The 13,004-nt window shown below is 44.5% G+C and overlaps 1 protein-coding gene and 1 long non-coding RNA gene across 2 annotated transcripts in view; one reads left to right on the forward strand and one right to left on the reverse strand.

Annotated features, from left to right (window-relative positions):
- Positions 1-9,515, forward strand: part of HSD11B1 (hydroxysteroid 11-beta dehydrogenase 1) — a 34,349-nt gene extending 24,834 nt beyond the window's left edge. The window contains exons 5-6 of the mRNA XM_028530668.2: positions 7,020-7,163; positions 8,583-9,515. Of these exons, the coding sequence (XP_028386469.1) occupies positions 7,020-7,163; positions 8,583-8,800 (362 nt within the window). The 3' untranslated portion in view covers positions 8,801-9,515. The remainder of the gene's footprint in view (positions 1-7,019; positions 7,164-8,582) is intronic.
- On the reverse strand, positions 1,761-3,270 carry LOC118498179. The gene is made up of 2 exons (XR_004900697.1): positions 3,153-3,270; positions 1,761-1,929 (listed from the first exon to the last, which is right to left on the reverse strand). It is a non-coding gene; the product is annotated as an uncharacterized LOC118498179 (long non-coding RNA).
- Positions 9,516-13,004: the final 3,489 nt, after the last annotated feature.

Raw genomic sequence — 13,004 nt, forward strand, 5'->3', positions numbered from 1 at the left:
TGGAAAACAGTATGGAGGTTCCAAAAAACTAAAAATAGGCCTGCTTTGGGATATAGCAATTCCATTTCTGGGTATTTTTTAAAACTAATTCAAAAGGATATATGCAGCTTTACGTTCATTGCAGCATTACTAATAATAGCCAGGATATGGAAGTAACCAAGATGTTCATCAATATATAAATGGGGTAAAGGAGATGTGGTATATATGTAATGAAATACTGTTCAGCAATAAGAGAGAATGAAATCTTGCCATTTGCTGCAGCATGGACCTAGAGAGTATTATGCCAAGTGAAATGAGTCAGACAGAGAAAGAAATTTACTGGATGACCTTGCTTACATGTAAAATCTTTTAAAAAGTAAATGAATGAACAAAACAAAACAGATATAGACCCACAGATATAGAGACTAAGCTGATGGTTGCCAGGTGGGGGAGGGAGATGGGGATTGACTGATTGATTGATTGATTGATTGACTCAATAGGCAGAGTTTGCAATGACATGGCCGTAAGGAATGCTGACAGCCACTACACTGTGGGGGGAGACAAGGCTCTCTCTCTCTCCCCTAGAGCCTTTGGAGGGCATGCAACCCTGCCCACACCTTGATTTCACACGTTTGGTCCCTGGAACTGTGAGGAAATGAATTTCTGTTGTCTTAAGTCTCCTAGCTGGTGGTGATTTATTGTGGCAGGTCTAGGAACCTACTGCGTTGCTTTCCTCATTTTGGTGACTATGTAGGAGAATGTGTCTGTGTGCAGGAGATGCATGCCAACCTACCCAGAGTGACTGGGACAGCAGGTCCAGTAATCTCCTCGGTTATAGCAATTCCTCCCAAATAGCTCAGGAAGGTGAGGGTGGGGGTAGTTCTTGTAATTCTTCTCTAAGTTTGAAATTATTTCAAAAGAAAAAGAAATCCCCATCCTAGGTGGTCTAGTAATTTGGAGGAAGTGAGGGTGTTTTTGCAGGGCTTTTTTTCACGGATTTCTCGGAGATTCTTTGTAGGAGACCACTTTACCATCAGTGATGCTTCCTCTAGCTCATTCTTTTCAGCTTCCTGGCATCGATCAGCCCAGCCCTCTTGGCCCAGCCCTCGTGGTCCAGTCCACTCATCATCCCCGGGAAGGTGCCCCCAGGCCAGCCGCCTCCACAGGTTCCACATTTGGTCTCTGGGAAGGCTGCCATTCATGGACATAAATGATCACACAAGGCACTCAGCTTTGCTCTCAAGCTAGGGCAGTTCCAGCCCTTCCTCTTGCCTTTAGACTTTTTGATGTGAATCAAACACCCATCCCCAAACTCCAGAGGACACCTGTAACATTCTCCAAATGACCCTCTTGAAGCCCTGCTTATGTGACTTAAGGTGAAGGGAATGCAAATGCCTCTAAGTGAACACACGGGACACTGACAGCTCTCCCTTCGGCAAGCACAACTACTTAGGCTGCATGTGGGTAATTATGAAAAGCTGATAAAACAGGTTTGTGCTCACCCTTCAGCCCTGGGGGTTCTTAAAGTCCGTGCTTTTATTCTCGCATTGGGAGATGTGCTGATGCTCTGAGACCATCAGAGCCGCATTTCGTAGGCCCCATACCTCCACAGAAATGCTCTTACCCAAGTCATCTTGTGCAACTAAGTAACAGGTTTTATCTCATCTTCTGACGCATTTTTGTGATGTTTCAACATCATACACTCCTTCCTTGTCTTCAGCCAAAACACTTCCCTGGCTTTCCTCCAGCTCCTACGACTGCCCCTTCTCAGTTTTGTTTCATCTCCCCAGCTTTATGGTTTGTTACTTGGGATTCTTACCATCCTAAGCCCTCTTCTCTTTTCACTTAGCGTAGTCTCCCTGGGCAATTCATCCATCTCCACTGCTTCAGTCAGCACTGAATTCTGGGTTGTCTCAAGCCTTATTATGGGCACCTGAGGTTCTTTAAGGCCTGAAGGAGAGAAATGGATTAATCTTAAAATCTGACTCAACCCAAACAAGTAAAGGGTTTAGACCATGAGGGGTCCAGCTGAGAAAAAAAAAAAAAATTAGGAAGAGCTGGGATAAAAGGGGCAGGACCCAGGAAGAGTTCCCGGCTTCAAAGCCATCCAGTGGGGGTGGGGCTCGCTCAGCAGAAGGTGTGGTGCCTCTGCCTGGGTCACTCTGCAAGTCTGAGGGCAGGCAGGAATGAGGCCTTTCAACCCTGTACACTTTCTTCTAACCTCTTGATTAAAACAGTTTCAAGTCTGCCTTTGGCGTGGAAATAATTCTGAAATTTCAGCAAGGCAGTGGAGCGGGAAGGGTGTGGAGTGGACTAGTGGAAGCAGAGAGCCTGCTTCTGACCTCTTCTGCCCACCAACAAGATCCAGCACATGGCTTCGTCTGCCAGCCTTCTGGCTCCTCCTGGCTCTACAGTGGCCAAGTCCCAGCATTTCTGGGACGGAGCTAATTGCACACAGTCCCTCCCTTTTATCACCAAGACTGCACTCTTACTTGTCATACTCCTATGTCCCATAATGAGCTTCAGAAAATACGGTCACCATAGCTCTGTTTGTGTCTCAGACTTCCCAGAAGAGAACTCTCGCTGCTATATGTATCTATCCTGCTGTAAGAGCTTCATTCTCCCCATGCAAATCAAAACTTAACCTTGGGCAAAGCACTCAACTTCTAACCCCCTCACTTTCATGCCTACTTCATGCATATTAGATGGGGCATTTATTTACTTATTCATTTCATTTAATTGAGCTCACATTCTGGCATATTTTTTCACTGGTAGTTGAGCAAGCTGATCTTATGCAATCAGAAAACAACTTGATTCTTTCCTTCAGACCTCTTCTGATGGTGAGCTCTTCCCTGAGCCTGGATGTGATCTAGGGCAGATGGCAACACTCCAGGATAATCAAAGATCCTCTCTTTGATTATCAAAAGACTCCTTCCAGTCTCCAGGACAGTCTTACGTCAGTAATTAAAATGTCCAGTCATGTGTAATCTAAAGTTTCTCCCGTCATCAAGCTGCTGTCACAGGAAACCTGGGGTAGGAATAAAGAGAAAGGTTCAGCCTTTCCTCCCATTCTCTCTCTTCTTATAACTCACCAGGCTTCCTCTAGTCTCTCTCATATAAAAGAAAGGGGAGAATACTAGGAAAAACAGAGGGTTGGGGTAGGAAAACCTTACTTGGCTAGCTCCCAACTATTACAGCATTGGTCTCCTCTGGCCACGGCAGATGTTCGAAGTTCATGCTCTCTAAGTTGGGAGGCTGACCACATTGACTCTGGCACAGGGCGTTTCCATGGGTTCCTGGAAGGCCCCTGCTGGAATATTAATAGTTCTTCCTGTGACTTGGACAACAGTTGCTTCTGTTATTTCCCTCGGACTGTGCGAGTACAAGGGGTACACTCACTACTTTGGCCTGTCCTTTGAGGAAGGGTTGGAAATAACTCCAGAGAAGAAGGGATGAGCTCTAGAACAAGGCCCATAGGGTGATGGGCTGCGTGTGGGCTGGATTTCAGGCCCCCCACAGCGAGAGCGCCCTCATGTAGCACACAGTTTGCACTGGCTCTGTGGTGACCCTGCCCATAACTGGAGCCTCTCAGATTGGTCAGACATCAGACCTTGGTGCCTCTCAAACTCCTGGGAACAAGTTCCCCATGAGGTGCCCTTGAAACTCCTCTCACAAGGATTGACATGAGGGGAAGCTCCCGCCCCTTCTTCTTGGAGGACCCCTGAGACACTGCTCATTTCTTCTCCCTAACTCCCATCCTCTCTGGCCTCTTTGCCTCAGCCCTTTTATTCCCTTGGAGTGGTTGGGGGTCTATGTGTCATAAACTCATTTTTGGTTTTTGAGTTTTGGGGGTTTTGTTTTTGCTTGTTTGTGGTACCATGTCCTATGTAAGGTCCCTAGTCTGGAAACTATCTTCAGAATATGGAGTCTTTGGATACTACTGGCAAAATGAAAAGGGAACCCACTGTATGGGAGATCATATTTGCCAATGATACACTGGGCAAGAGTTTAATCTCCAAAATATATAAAGAACTCATATGGCTCAATGCCAGGAAGACAAACAATCCAATTTAAAAATGGGCAAAGGGTCTGAATAGACACTTCTCCAAGGAGGATATACAGAAGGCCCATAGACATGTGAAAAAATACTCAACATTGCTAGCAATCAGAGAGATGCAAGTTAAAACCACAATGAGATATCACCTCACACTTGTCAGAATGGCTATCATCAATTAATCAGGAAAAAAGTTCTGGTGAGGATGTGAAGAAAAGGGGACCCTAGTGCACTGTTGGTGGGAATGCAGACTGGTGCAGCCACTCTGGAAAACAGTATGGAGTTTCCTCACAAGATGAAAAATGGAACTGCCTTTTCACCCAGCGATTCCCCTTCTAGGAATATATATATACATTTTATATATATATAAAAAACCTGAACTACCAATTCAAAAGAACCTATGCGTTCCTATGTTCATAGCAGCATTATTAACAATAGCCAAGATTTGGAAATAGCTTAAGAGCCTATCAGTACATGAGTGGGTGCAAAAGCTATGATACATTTACACAATGGAATACTACACAGCACTAAAAAAGGAAGGAATTCTTACCTTTGAGACAGCGTAGATAGAACCGGAGACTATTATGCTAAGTGAAGTAAGTCAGGCAATAAAAGACAAATACCACATAATCTCAGTTATAACTGGAATCTAAGGAACAAAACTAATTAATGAGGAAAACAGAACCAGAGGCACAGAAACCAGGAACAGACTGACAGTTGTAAGAGGGAATTGCGGGGAGGTTGGGACTGGTTGGAAGATGAAGGGGTTAGACCAAGAACACACATGCATCACCCATGGGCATGAACAACAGTGTGGGGATTGACTGTGGGGAGGTGGGGCTGGAGGGACAGAGGTAAAGAGGGGAAAATTGGGACAACTGCAATAGCATAAACAATTTTTTAAACTTTTTAAATATGGAGTCTTTGGCCAGTTACTATGCTCCCAGCCTCTGAACCTCAGTTGAAACCAGAGCAGGACAGGTCATACTTTAACATCTTGTTACATACTATTTATTTCACAAAATAATCAAGGTCTCTCAGCTCACAAAACCTCTTTTCAACAATAAAAATTGGGGTTTTTAGAGAGGTTTTTGCCCTTTTCAGCTTTCTAAAATTACTAAATAGATTTTCCAGGGAGCAAAATGCAGAGTTTGCCACATAAAAATTAGTTAACACTGTATAGAAAAATGTTTAAGAACACTGTGGTGAATAGAAAACAAACTTTAATGAGATGCACTATGGTTGTTGTGGAACAGCAAGCCTGGGAGATTCTTCTTTCTGCTTTTCTCTTTCTCTCTACTTTCTGATATGTTCCAGCTTTCCTTCAGTGAGCCTACACTGGTTCACAGTCCTTTATCTACAATTCCAAAGTCCAAGAAGCTATGGGGAAATGGATAAATAAACAAACAAATAAATAAATAAATCTTTGAAAACTAAGGATATTTTTTCATAACTATTGCTACATAACTACTTTAACTTGAACGGAAGCCAGGTTGCGTAAAGCCTTTATCTCAGTGTGAGCTTTCAAACACCTTGCTGGAGAAATAATGAGGTGTTTGCTGATGGGATGCCCCCCCTAGAACCTACAGGCAGTGTTATGTATTGTAATATAAATATATGCTCTAAAATCAAAAAAAGAGTTCTGAATTCTGTAATACATTAGTCCCTAAAGGTCTCCGGTAAGTGCTTGTAAGCCTGAACTTCTCTGGTCAGGAGAAAACAGAACGAACCTCACCCGCAGGCCAACAGTGAGGCAGCTGCAGCGATTCCAGCCCCCGGGGTCCACACGCAAAGTGCTCAGCAGAAGGAAAACAGGACTGCCACTTCAAGAAACTCTCCCAGAAGAACAAAATTCTCGAGTATCATTGTCCAGACGGGCCACTTGTTTATTCCTGTATCAATTATGGACAAGGACAGTGGGATTAAATAAATTATACAAGGCCACCCCTAGAGGTAGTGAGGGTATCAGTTTAATTCTGGCACATGGGCTGCATGAAAGTGAGGAGGACTATCAATGTAGGCTGGGTTCAATTTTCCGATGCAGAAAACCTGTGACAGTAAATTAAATAAATGATAAGGTAAATCAAGTCCAGAGGTAGGCAATTTGGGGCTAGGATGACAGCTCCATGGTCGCCCACCTTCCCTCCTACTCTCTCAGTGCTATGCCATTCTCAACAGACAGCTTCTACTTCATGGTCCAAGACTGTTCTGGGGCCACAGCCATCGTATCCACCTTCAGGGACCAAGGAGGAAAAGGAGTGGGGAGGGGGAGACTGACTTCTTCCTTTAAAGACATCTCTCAGGAATCACATGATACACTTCTGATTACAACCCCACTGGACAGCACTTTGTCACTTAGCACTTTGTCACTTGGCAACATCCGGCTCAAAGAAGCTGAAAAATGTGGACTTTATTTCAGATAACTATTGGCCCAGTCACACATCAGAGGGTCTCTGCCCCTCTCTAAGGAAGAAGGGCAGAAAATATATTGAGAGAATATTAGCAGTATCTGTAACAGGTGGAAACACAAATAAGTGAGGTTCTGTTATGGAAGAAGAAAGGGGAACTAAATCCGGATTAAGCTACCAACAATGTGTCCTGCAGCTCCGCCGGGGTCTCTGAATCATCCCTAGATGAGTCGGTGTCAGATGCTAAGCTGGACATCCTGTGTCACACACCCATTTCTAGAACTTGCCAGTAGAGTTATTCGAAGCCAAAACTCATCATTGAGGATGGAATTGAAGTGGTTCTCTAAAGAGATTTGTTTGTATTTTTAAGAGTTCTTTATATATTAATGAAGGAGAAGAATAACTTTTTCTTCTATAAATTCAACACAGCAAGATAATCTCTTCGGGGCATAGAAAGAAACTATGACTCAAGGGTGAGAGGGCTCCACAGGAGTTGCAAAACCTGCTAAAAATAGAGCAAAGATCAGCTCTGCAGAGCTGAAATGGATCACTTGTTAACCCATTTCTTTATTATTTAGGGAAAATAGCTAATCCGCTCCTTGCTCCCTATTCTGCAAGCAAGTTTGCTCTTGATGGGTTTTTCTCCTCCATCAGAAAGGAATACTCTGTGACCAAGGTCAACGTGTCAATCACTCTCTGTGTCCTCGGCTTCATAAACACAGGTAAGATCAAGACATTGGAATAAATGGCCTGCAGATGGACTGTGGGCCTCACCACTGTGGGTGGGGAAAGTGCTGAACTCCCTGATTCATCCGTACTGACCTAAAAACTAGTGAGAACTAGCTCTCATTTAATGAATGCAACAGCAGCAGCTGTCACTATTGACACCTCTGACTATTCCTGGACCACCTTCTTTCCATTGTGACTACCAGATATGCTGAGTGACACCACACTCATCACCTGATCTTATGATGAACACCTATAGCCTCTTGAACTCTCCATGGCCATTACTTTTCTATATGAGACTTACCAAATACAAGTTTGTTTTTCTTAATAACATCACCAGTAATAAGACATAGCAGTGCATAACCCTTTGAGATGATGCACTGAGAAAGACACAGCATTGTTTTATAGTATTCTTGCCAAAAATGCGTTACCTCACTCCCATTATAAGAGAACAATGGGCAAACCCCTGAAAGACAAGGAAAGACTGAAGAACTGTCACAGATTGAAGGGAAAATAAGCATTAAATACTAAGTGGAATCCTGGGTAAGATCCTAGAACAAAAAAAAGGACATTAGTGGAAAAAAAAACCTAGGGCATGCAGTTTAGTTAGTAATACTGTTCCAATTACATCGTACCTGGTCTCGATAAGTGTGTGATGGTTACACATGATAGTGTGACTAGGGGAAATAGGGTAAAGCATATAAGGGAGGACTTTACAAACTTTTCATAACTTTTCTGTAAGTCCAAGTGAAGGTTGATCAGCATGATGGGAACACTATTTAAAGAGTAATTGAATAAAGTGAATAGCAGTTACAGAACAAGAAAGAGAGAGAGAGAGAGAGAGAGACAGTGAAAGAAGAAGGGGTGGAGGGAGAGACAGAAGCCGTGCAAGAGCATGAAAATTTGGAAAGAGAGAGAAGATCACACTAGAGTTTCCTTCTAAATGAAAACAGTTAGTGAGGACAAAAAAGCAAAGGTCTGAATTCTCGTCCATCACTTTCTTTCGCAAATCAGTAAATCATTATCACACAGCACTCTGGTTTTGCCCACTGCCACTTCCCATGAGCTACTGGGTCATCATGTGACTTCTCTCTGTTCTGCTCCCCCATGTTACTCCCTCTCCCCAACCAAAACACCCACCAGAGGAACATGATTCAAATCTCTCGTCTAATTAGCTCTAACCGCTCCCACAAATCTTCATCCGGGAAGACAGAGCCTGTGTTAAGCCCCTCTTTGCCCAACAGGCCCTAAACATCCCCAGTCTTCTCCATGTATTCCCTGCAGGGCCCATGGGCACTGCCAAGCAAGCACTGGCAAGAAGCCCCTAATGCTTAAGTTATTGGTGTCGGCAGGCCTTTCACCACGTGGACTCTACTAGTCTGGGATAACCCCACTCTTCTCTGGCCATTTTACAGAGACAGCCAAGAAGGCTGTTTCCAAGGTATTCAAACACGAGGGAGCTCCAAAGGAAGACTGTGCCCTGGAGATCATCAAGGCGGGAGCTCTGCGCCAGGAGGAACTGTATTACGACAGATCGATATTGCCCAGTCTCCTGTTGAGAAATCCAGGAAGGAGCATCATGGAATTTCTCTTCCTAAGAACTTTTAATGTGGAAAAATTAATAAGCAACTAGGAACTTCCTTAGGGCTGGGCATGATAAGGGAGCTTGGGGCTGCGCTGCCTGATAGTTATCTAAGCTCCACCCACAAAGGTATCTCCCCAGGGACAGAAATGTGTCTTCCCAGAAAGCCGCAAGGCACGCCTCACATCTCGCAGTTCGGAAGAGTTCCTCTAACACTTGCACGGTGGACATGTAATTGTAATATATGTCATGGACCTGCAGCTGTGTCTATGAGTTTTGCTTTGTTTTGCTTGCTTGATCCCTTCCTTCACCTTTTTCAACCAGACCCACAACCTCCTCCCCTCTGACAGCTGTCAGCCTCCTCTCTACCTATGGATCTGTTTCTATTTTGATTGTTAGTTCATTTTGTTCATTAGATTTCACATGTGAGTGAAATCATGTGGTACTTGTCTTTCTCTGACTGGCTTATTCCCCTTAGCATAATGCCCTCCAGGCCCATCTGTGCTGTCCCAAAGAGTAAGATTTCCTTCTTTTTTACAGGAACATGCAATTGTGAAATTGTTAGTAACCCTGGGTATAATTACAAGGTAGTTAGATCAAATTTACCTAATATATAATAATGTTATGATGCTTAATATAATATTAATTATAACACAGTCACATAAACTTCATAAATCATAACTGGTGGCTATAACCTCATTTCATCCACTATTTTCTTTTAAAACCATAACCTATGCAAGTAAAAGTTACCAATCTCTATTTCTTATTTTGTGGTCTAAATCTCTTCATTGTTTTTGAATTGAAGAAACCACCCTACTCCTCATTTACTAGACATGATGCCTTTGTTATATTGTATATTTCAGATAACTTTTCTATTGTTTTTTATTGCACCTCTGGGAAGGAGAGCACCTGGGTATGTACCACTAGGGGAAAACCACAGAAGTGGAGGTCCCTGAAAACTTAAGCCATAGAACCTATCCTCGTTTATTGCACTCAGAGTGCATCAGGCAACAGCACATGTAAACGCTGAACTGCTTTTTAGAAGTTTGGAGAGAAGCAGTTGACGTTCAAATGCTGCCACTCAGTCATTCAGTCAGCATCTACTTATCAAACACTTGCCAGGTATCACCTGACTACAACCAAATAGGAAACAAGACATCAGCTATATTAACAACTCAACAAAGCCCTAATTAGGTCCCCAAAAGGCAAGAGATGGCAAATTGGGTAATCTTAGTAGAGTGTAGTAACAAGAGGATTATTTACAAAAGTGTGGGCAAAGTCGAAGGGCAATCAGAAGAGATAGAGTAGTATCTCAGGGCCAGTTGCAGCCGTTTCCAAGCCCAGGCCCACCTTAGGAACAAGAGGAGAGAACCGTGGTGAAAACCCAGAGAGAGAAATAACTGTTGGGAGAACACCACGTGGGAGGAGCCATGCCATTCAGTTCAGGAATGCAGCCAGCCCACCAAACACCTTGAAGGAGAGATCTGGGAGTATAAATACCTCGGTGTCCCTCTCTTCCCTTGCTCTGGTTTCCCGCTGATGTTTTCTGTTAGCTGCACAGAGGGGCAAGGGAACAGATTGATGTCAACCATACAGGATAGCCTGCCCCATGCGCAAAGCAGGGTAGAAAAGGACGGAGAGTGTTCTGGAGGGACAGACAGTATATCCAGCAGCACCCAACACTCTCAACTGTAGGGCTTCCCCGGTTAGAGATTCTGGAGTGCAAGACATGGGCCTGGAAGCATAGGGGAAATTTCCCTTTCCTGCCTCTTAATCTAAATGACTGAACTGCAAAACAGCAAAACAGATTGGAGTGCATTGAGCCTGCTAACCACATGGACAAGGAGCTGGATCTGAGAGTGTGACTATGACTGGACTTTTCTTAGAAAGAAGTCCTCCCGGGCTCCCTCGGGGCAGGGAGCAGGAGGGACCTGACTGCACCCGTGTGAGAGAAAATGGACCAAAAACTTAGGTTTCTGACTATAGAGCATAATGACACACACGCACACAAGCACACGCAGTAGTAACATGTGATCTAGTGGGTGTCTGGGTTTCTGACCAATCAGATTAACACCCTTTCGTCTTCTGTATAAATGAGGCTCCCTCGGCACAGACTTCTGTGGTAAGACGAAATGCAATAATTCCTTTACTGAAGGATGGGGACACTATTGAAAATGAGTCAGAGTTTGCTTGAGGAAAAGTTAAACCTCTTGCTAAATGAAGCTCTCCCCCAAACCCAGAGGGGAAGATCTCAGAAATTAGGTCTGAGAACTGAAATCATAAATTACTGTCTTCGTTAGCATGACGTTACGACGCCATAGTCTTTATCAGCATGATTTTACTATCCCAAGCAACGTTGTCCAGGAAGATAAATGTTGCAAACCCACTTTAAAGTGCTCGACTTTTCGACAGAGAGCATGAGATGACTGTTAACTCTTCTCCATGAATCTTTGGAACCCTGACCTCACTATGCTCCCCTCAGTGCCACACAGTTGCATCGGGACCCTTGCCCAGTCCTGATCAAGCCACCACACTGAAACTAGACCAACCTGGCACTAGACGCCAGCACCTCACAAATTCCCCAACTTTGCCCTCCCCATGCCTAAAGGCTACTGAGACTCCATCAAGGTAGTTCCCCTCGCCTACCTACATGAGCAATAAAGTCAGCCTTACCTTACCGACAGGGGGTTGTAGTGATCTTTCCAGGGAGCCAGCATTCCACTGGCCCTTCCCAAAGGCCCTCTCGAGGGCCCACGTCCAGTTCCTAACCTGGCTTCCCTGATCCCTAGATACCTGCCCCCTCTCTCTGGAGGGGCAGGGGTTCCAACAGCTGGAGCCGAGCTCCAATTTCAGTGGCGGCAGCAGCACCATGGCTCTTGTCATTACCCAAGTTCCACCTAGAGGAACCTATTCTGCCCAGCTCACTGTATCACGACGACCTCAAAAATGAACGTACGCGGATGTCATTTTCACATTGGACGTGGAATTCACTTCTCACCCACACTGACACGAAAATGCAGCGTTTCTTTCTGGAATCCAAACGCAATTCTACTCGTACTGAGTGAGCACTGTTGCAGATTTCTGATATTTTGGAGGGGGAGAAGGACGACTGAGTTCACATTCATTCAGCATGAATCATCTAACTCCAGAGACCGCCCTTGGCCAGGTCTCTTTCAAAGAACTGCCTCCTGGCTCCCCTTCATGTCTGACTCTGACGCCCAGAGAATTCCACTCCCACCCTCCTTCCCCTCCCTTGTTTGTCATGCACTGTGGGTTCTGACTCCAACTTGAGGCCATCTAGTAATTTTTTTCAACAAAGATATTCTCTTACCACAAGAATTATTGCACTACCGTTAGGAAAATAAAAAATTTGCTAAACATTACATTTGTGGCTAGGGCTAACCCTAACCAAAGAAATTAAAAACAATCGTAATGTCTACCCATGGGGGATCAATATTATTAAGTCACTATATCATGATGACAAGGGATGAGGTAGATGTATATGTTCTCAGATGCAAGGACCCTCAAGACATGCTGTTAAGTGTATAAAACAAGTTGCTTACAAATATGTAGAATATGATCCATTTTATGTTAAAATTTTTAACACACGCATGCCTTCCCATCATGTGTGTGTGTGTGTGTGTGTGTTAGAGAGGCTAGCTTGTATAACTCACTATTCTAAAGCCTGACAAAATTAGGATCCTCCCTCTGAGGAGCAGACCTGTGATTCTTGTAACAGCGCCGTTATGGGTTGGAATGTGCACTCCCCCCCCCCCAAAAAAAACATATGTTGATGTTCTAATCCCCACTGCTTCAGAACAAAACATTTACTTCATTCATAAACCTTCAGGCTGGGCAGGGCTCCGAGAGAACAGCACGTTTCTGCTCCACTGAGCATAGCAAGGGTGGCTCAAAGGCCATGATCTAGAATCACCTGAAGGCTTGACCATACCTGGGTCTGGTGCCTGAACTGGGAAAACTTGAACAGCTGGAGCCTGGCAGAGCTAAGAGCTCCTCGGGCATCACTATCTCCCAGTGGCCCCTCCACGGGGTCTCTCAGAACAGCAGCTTCAGGGTCGCTGGACTTCTTACATGCAGCTCAGGGCTCCCTACATGTCCCAGAGAAAGAGCCAGGCAGAAACGATGTTGCTGTCTATGACCAACCATATGCTGTGGGTTGAAGCACTTAGGAAGACCCAGCCCAATTCAAAGGAGAAGGAAAAAACAGACCCCTCGTCTTGGTAGAGGAGCGTCA

This window comes from Phyllostomus discolor, chromosome 14 (assembly GCF_004126475.2).
Source record: "Phyllostomus discolor isolate MPI-MPIP mPhyDis1 chromosome 14, mPhyDis1.pri.v3, whole genome shotgun sequence".
NCBI lineage: Eukaryota > Metazoa > Chordata > Mammalia > Chiroptera > Phyllostomidae > Phyllostomus > Phyllostomus discolor.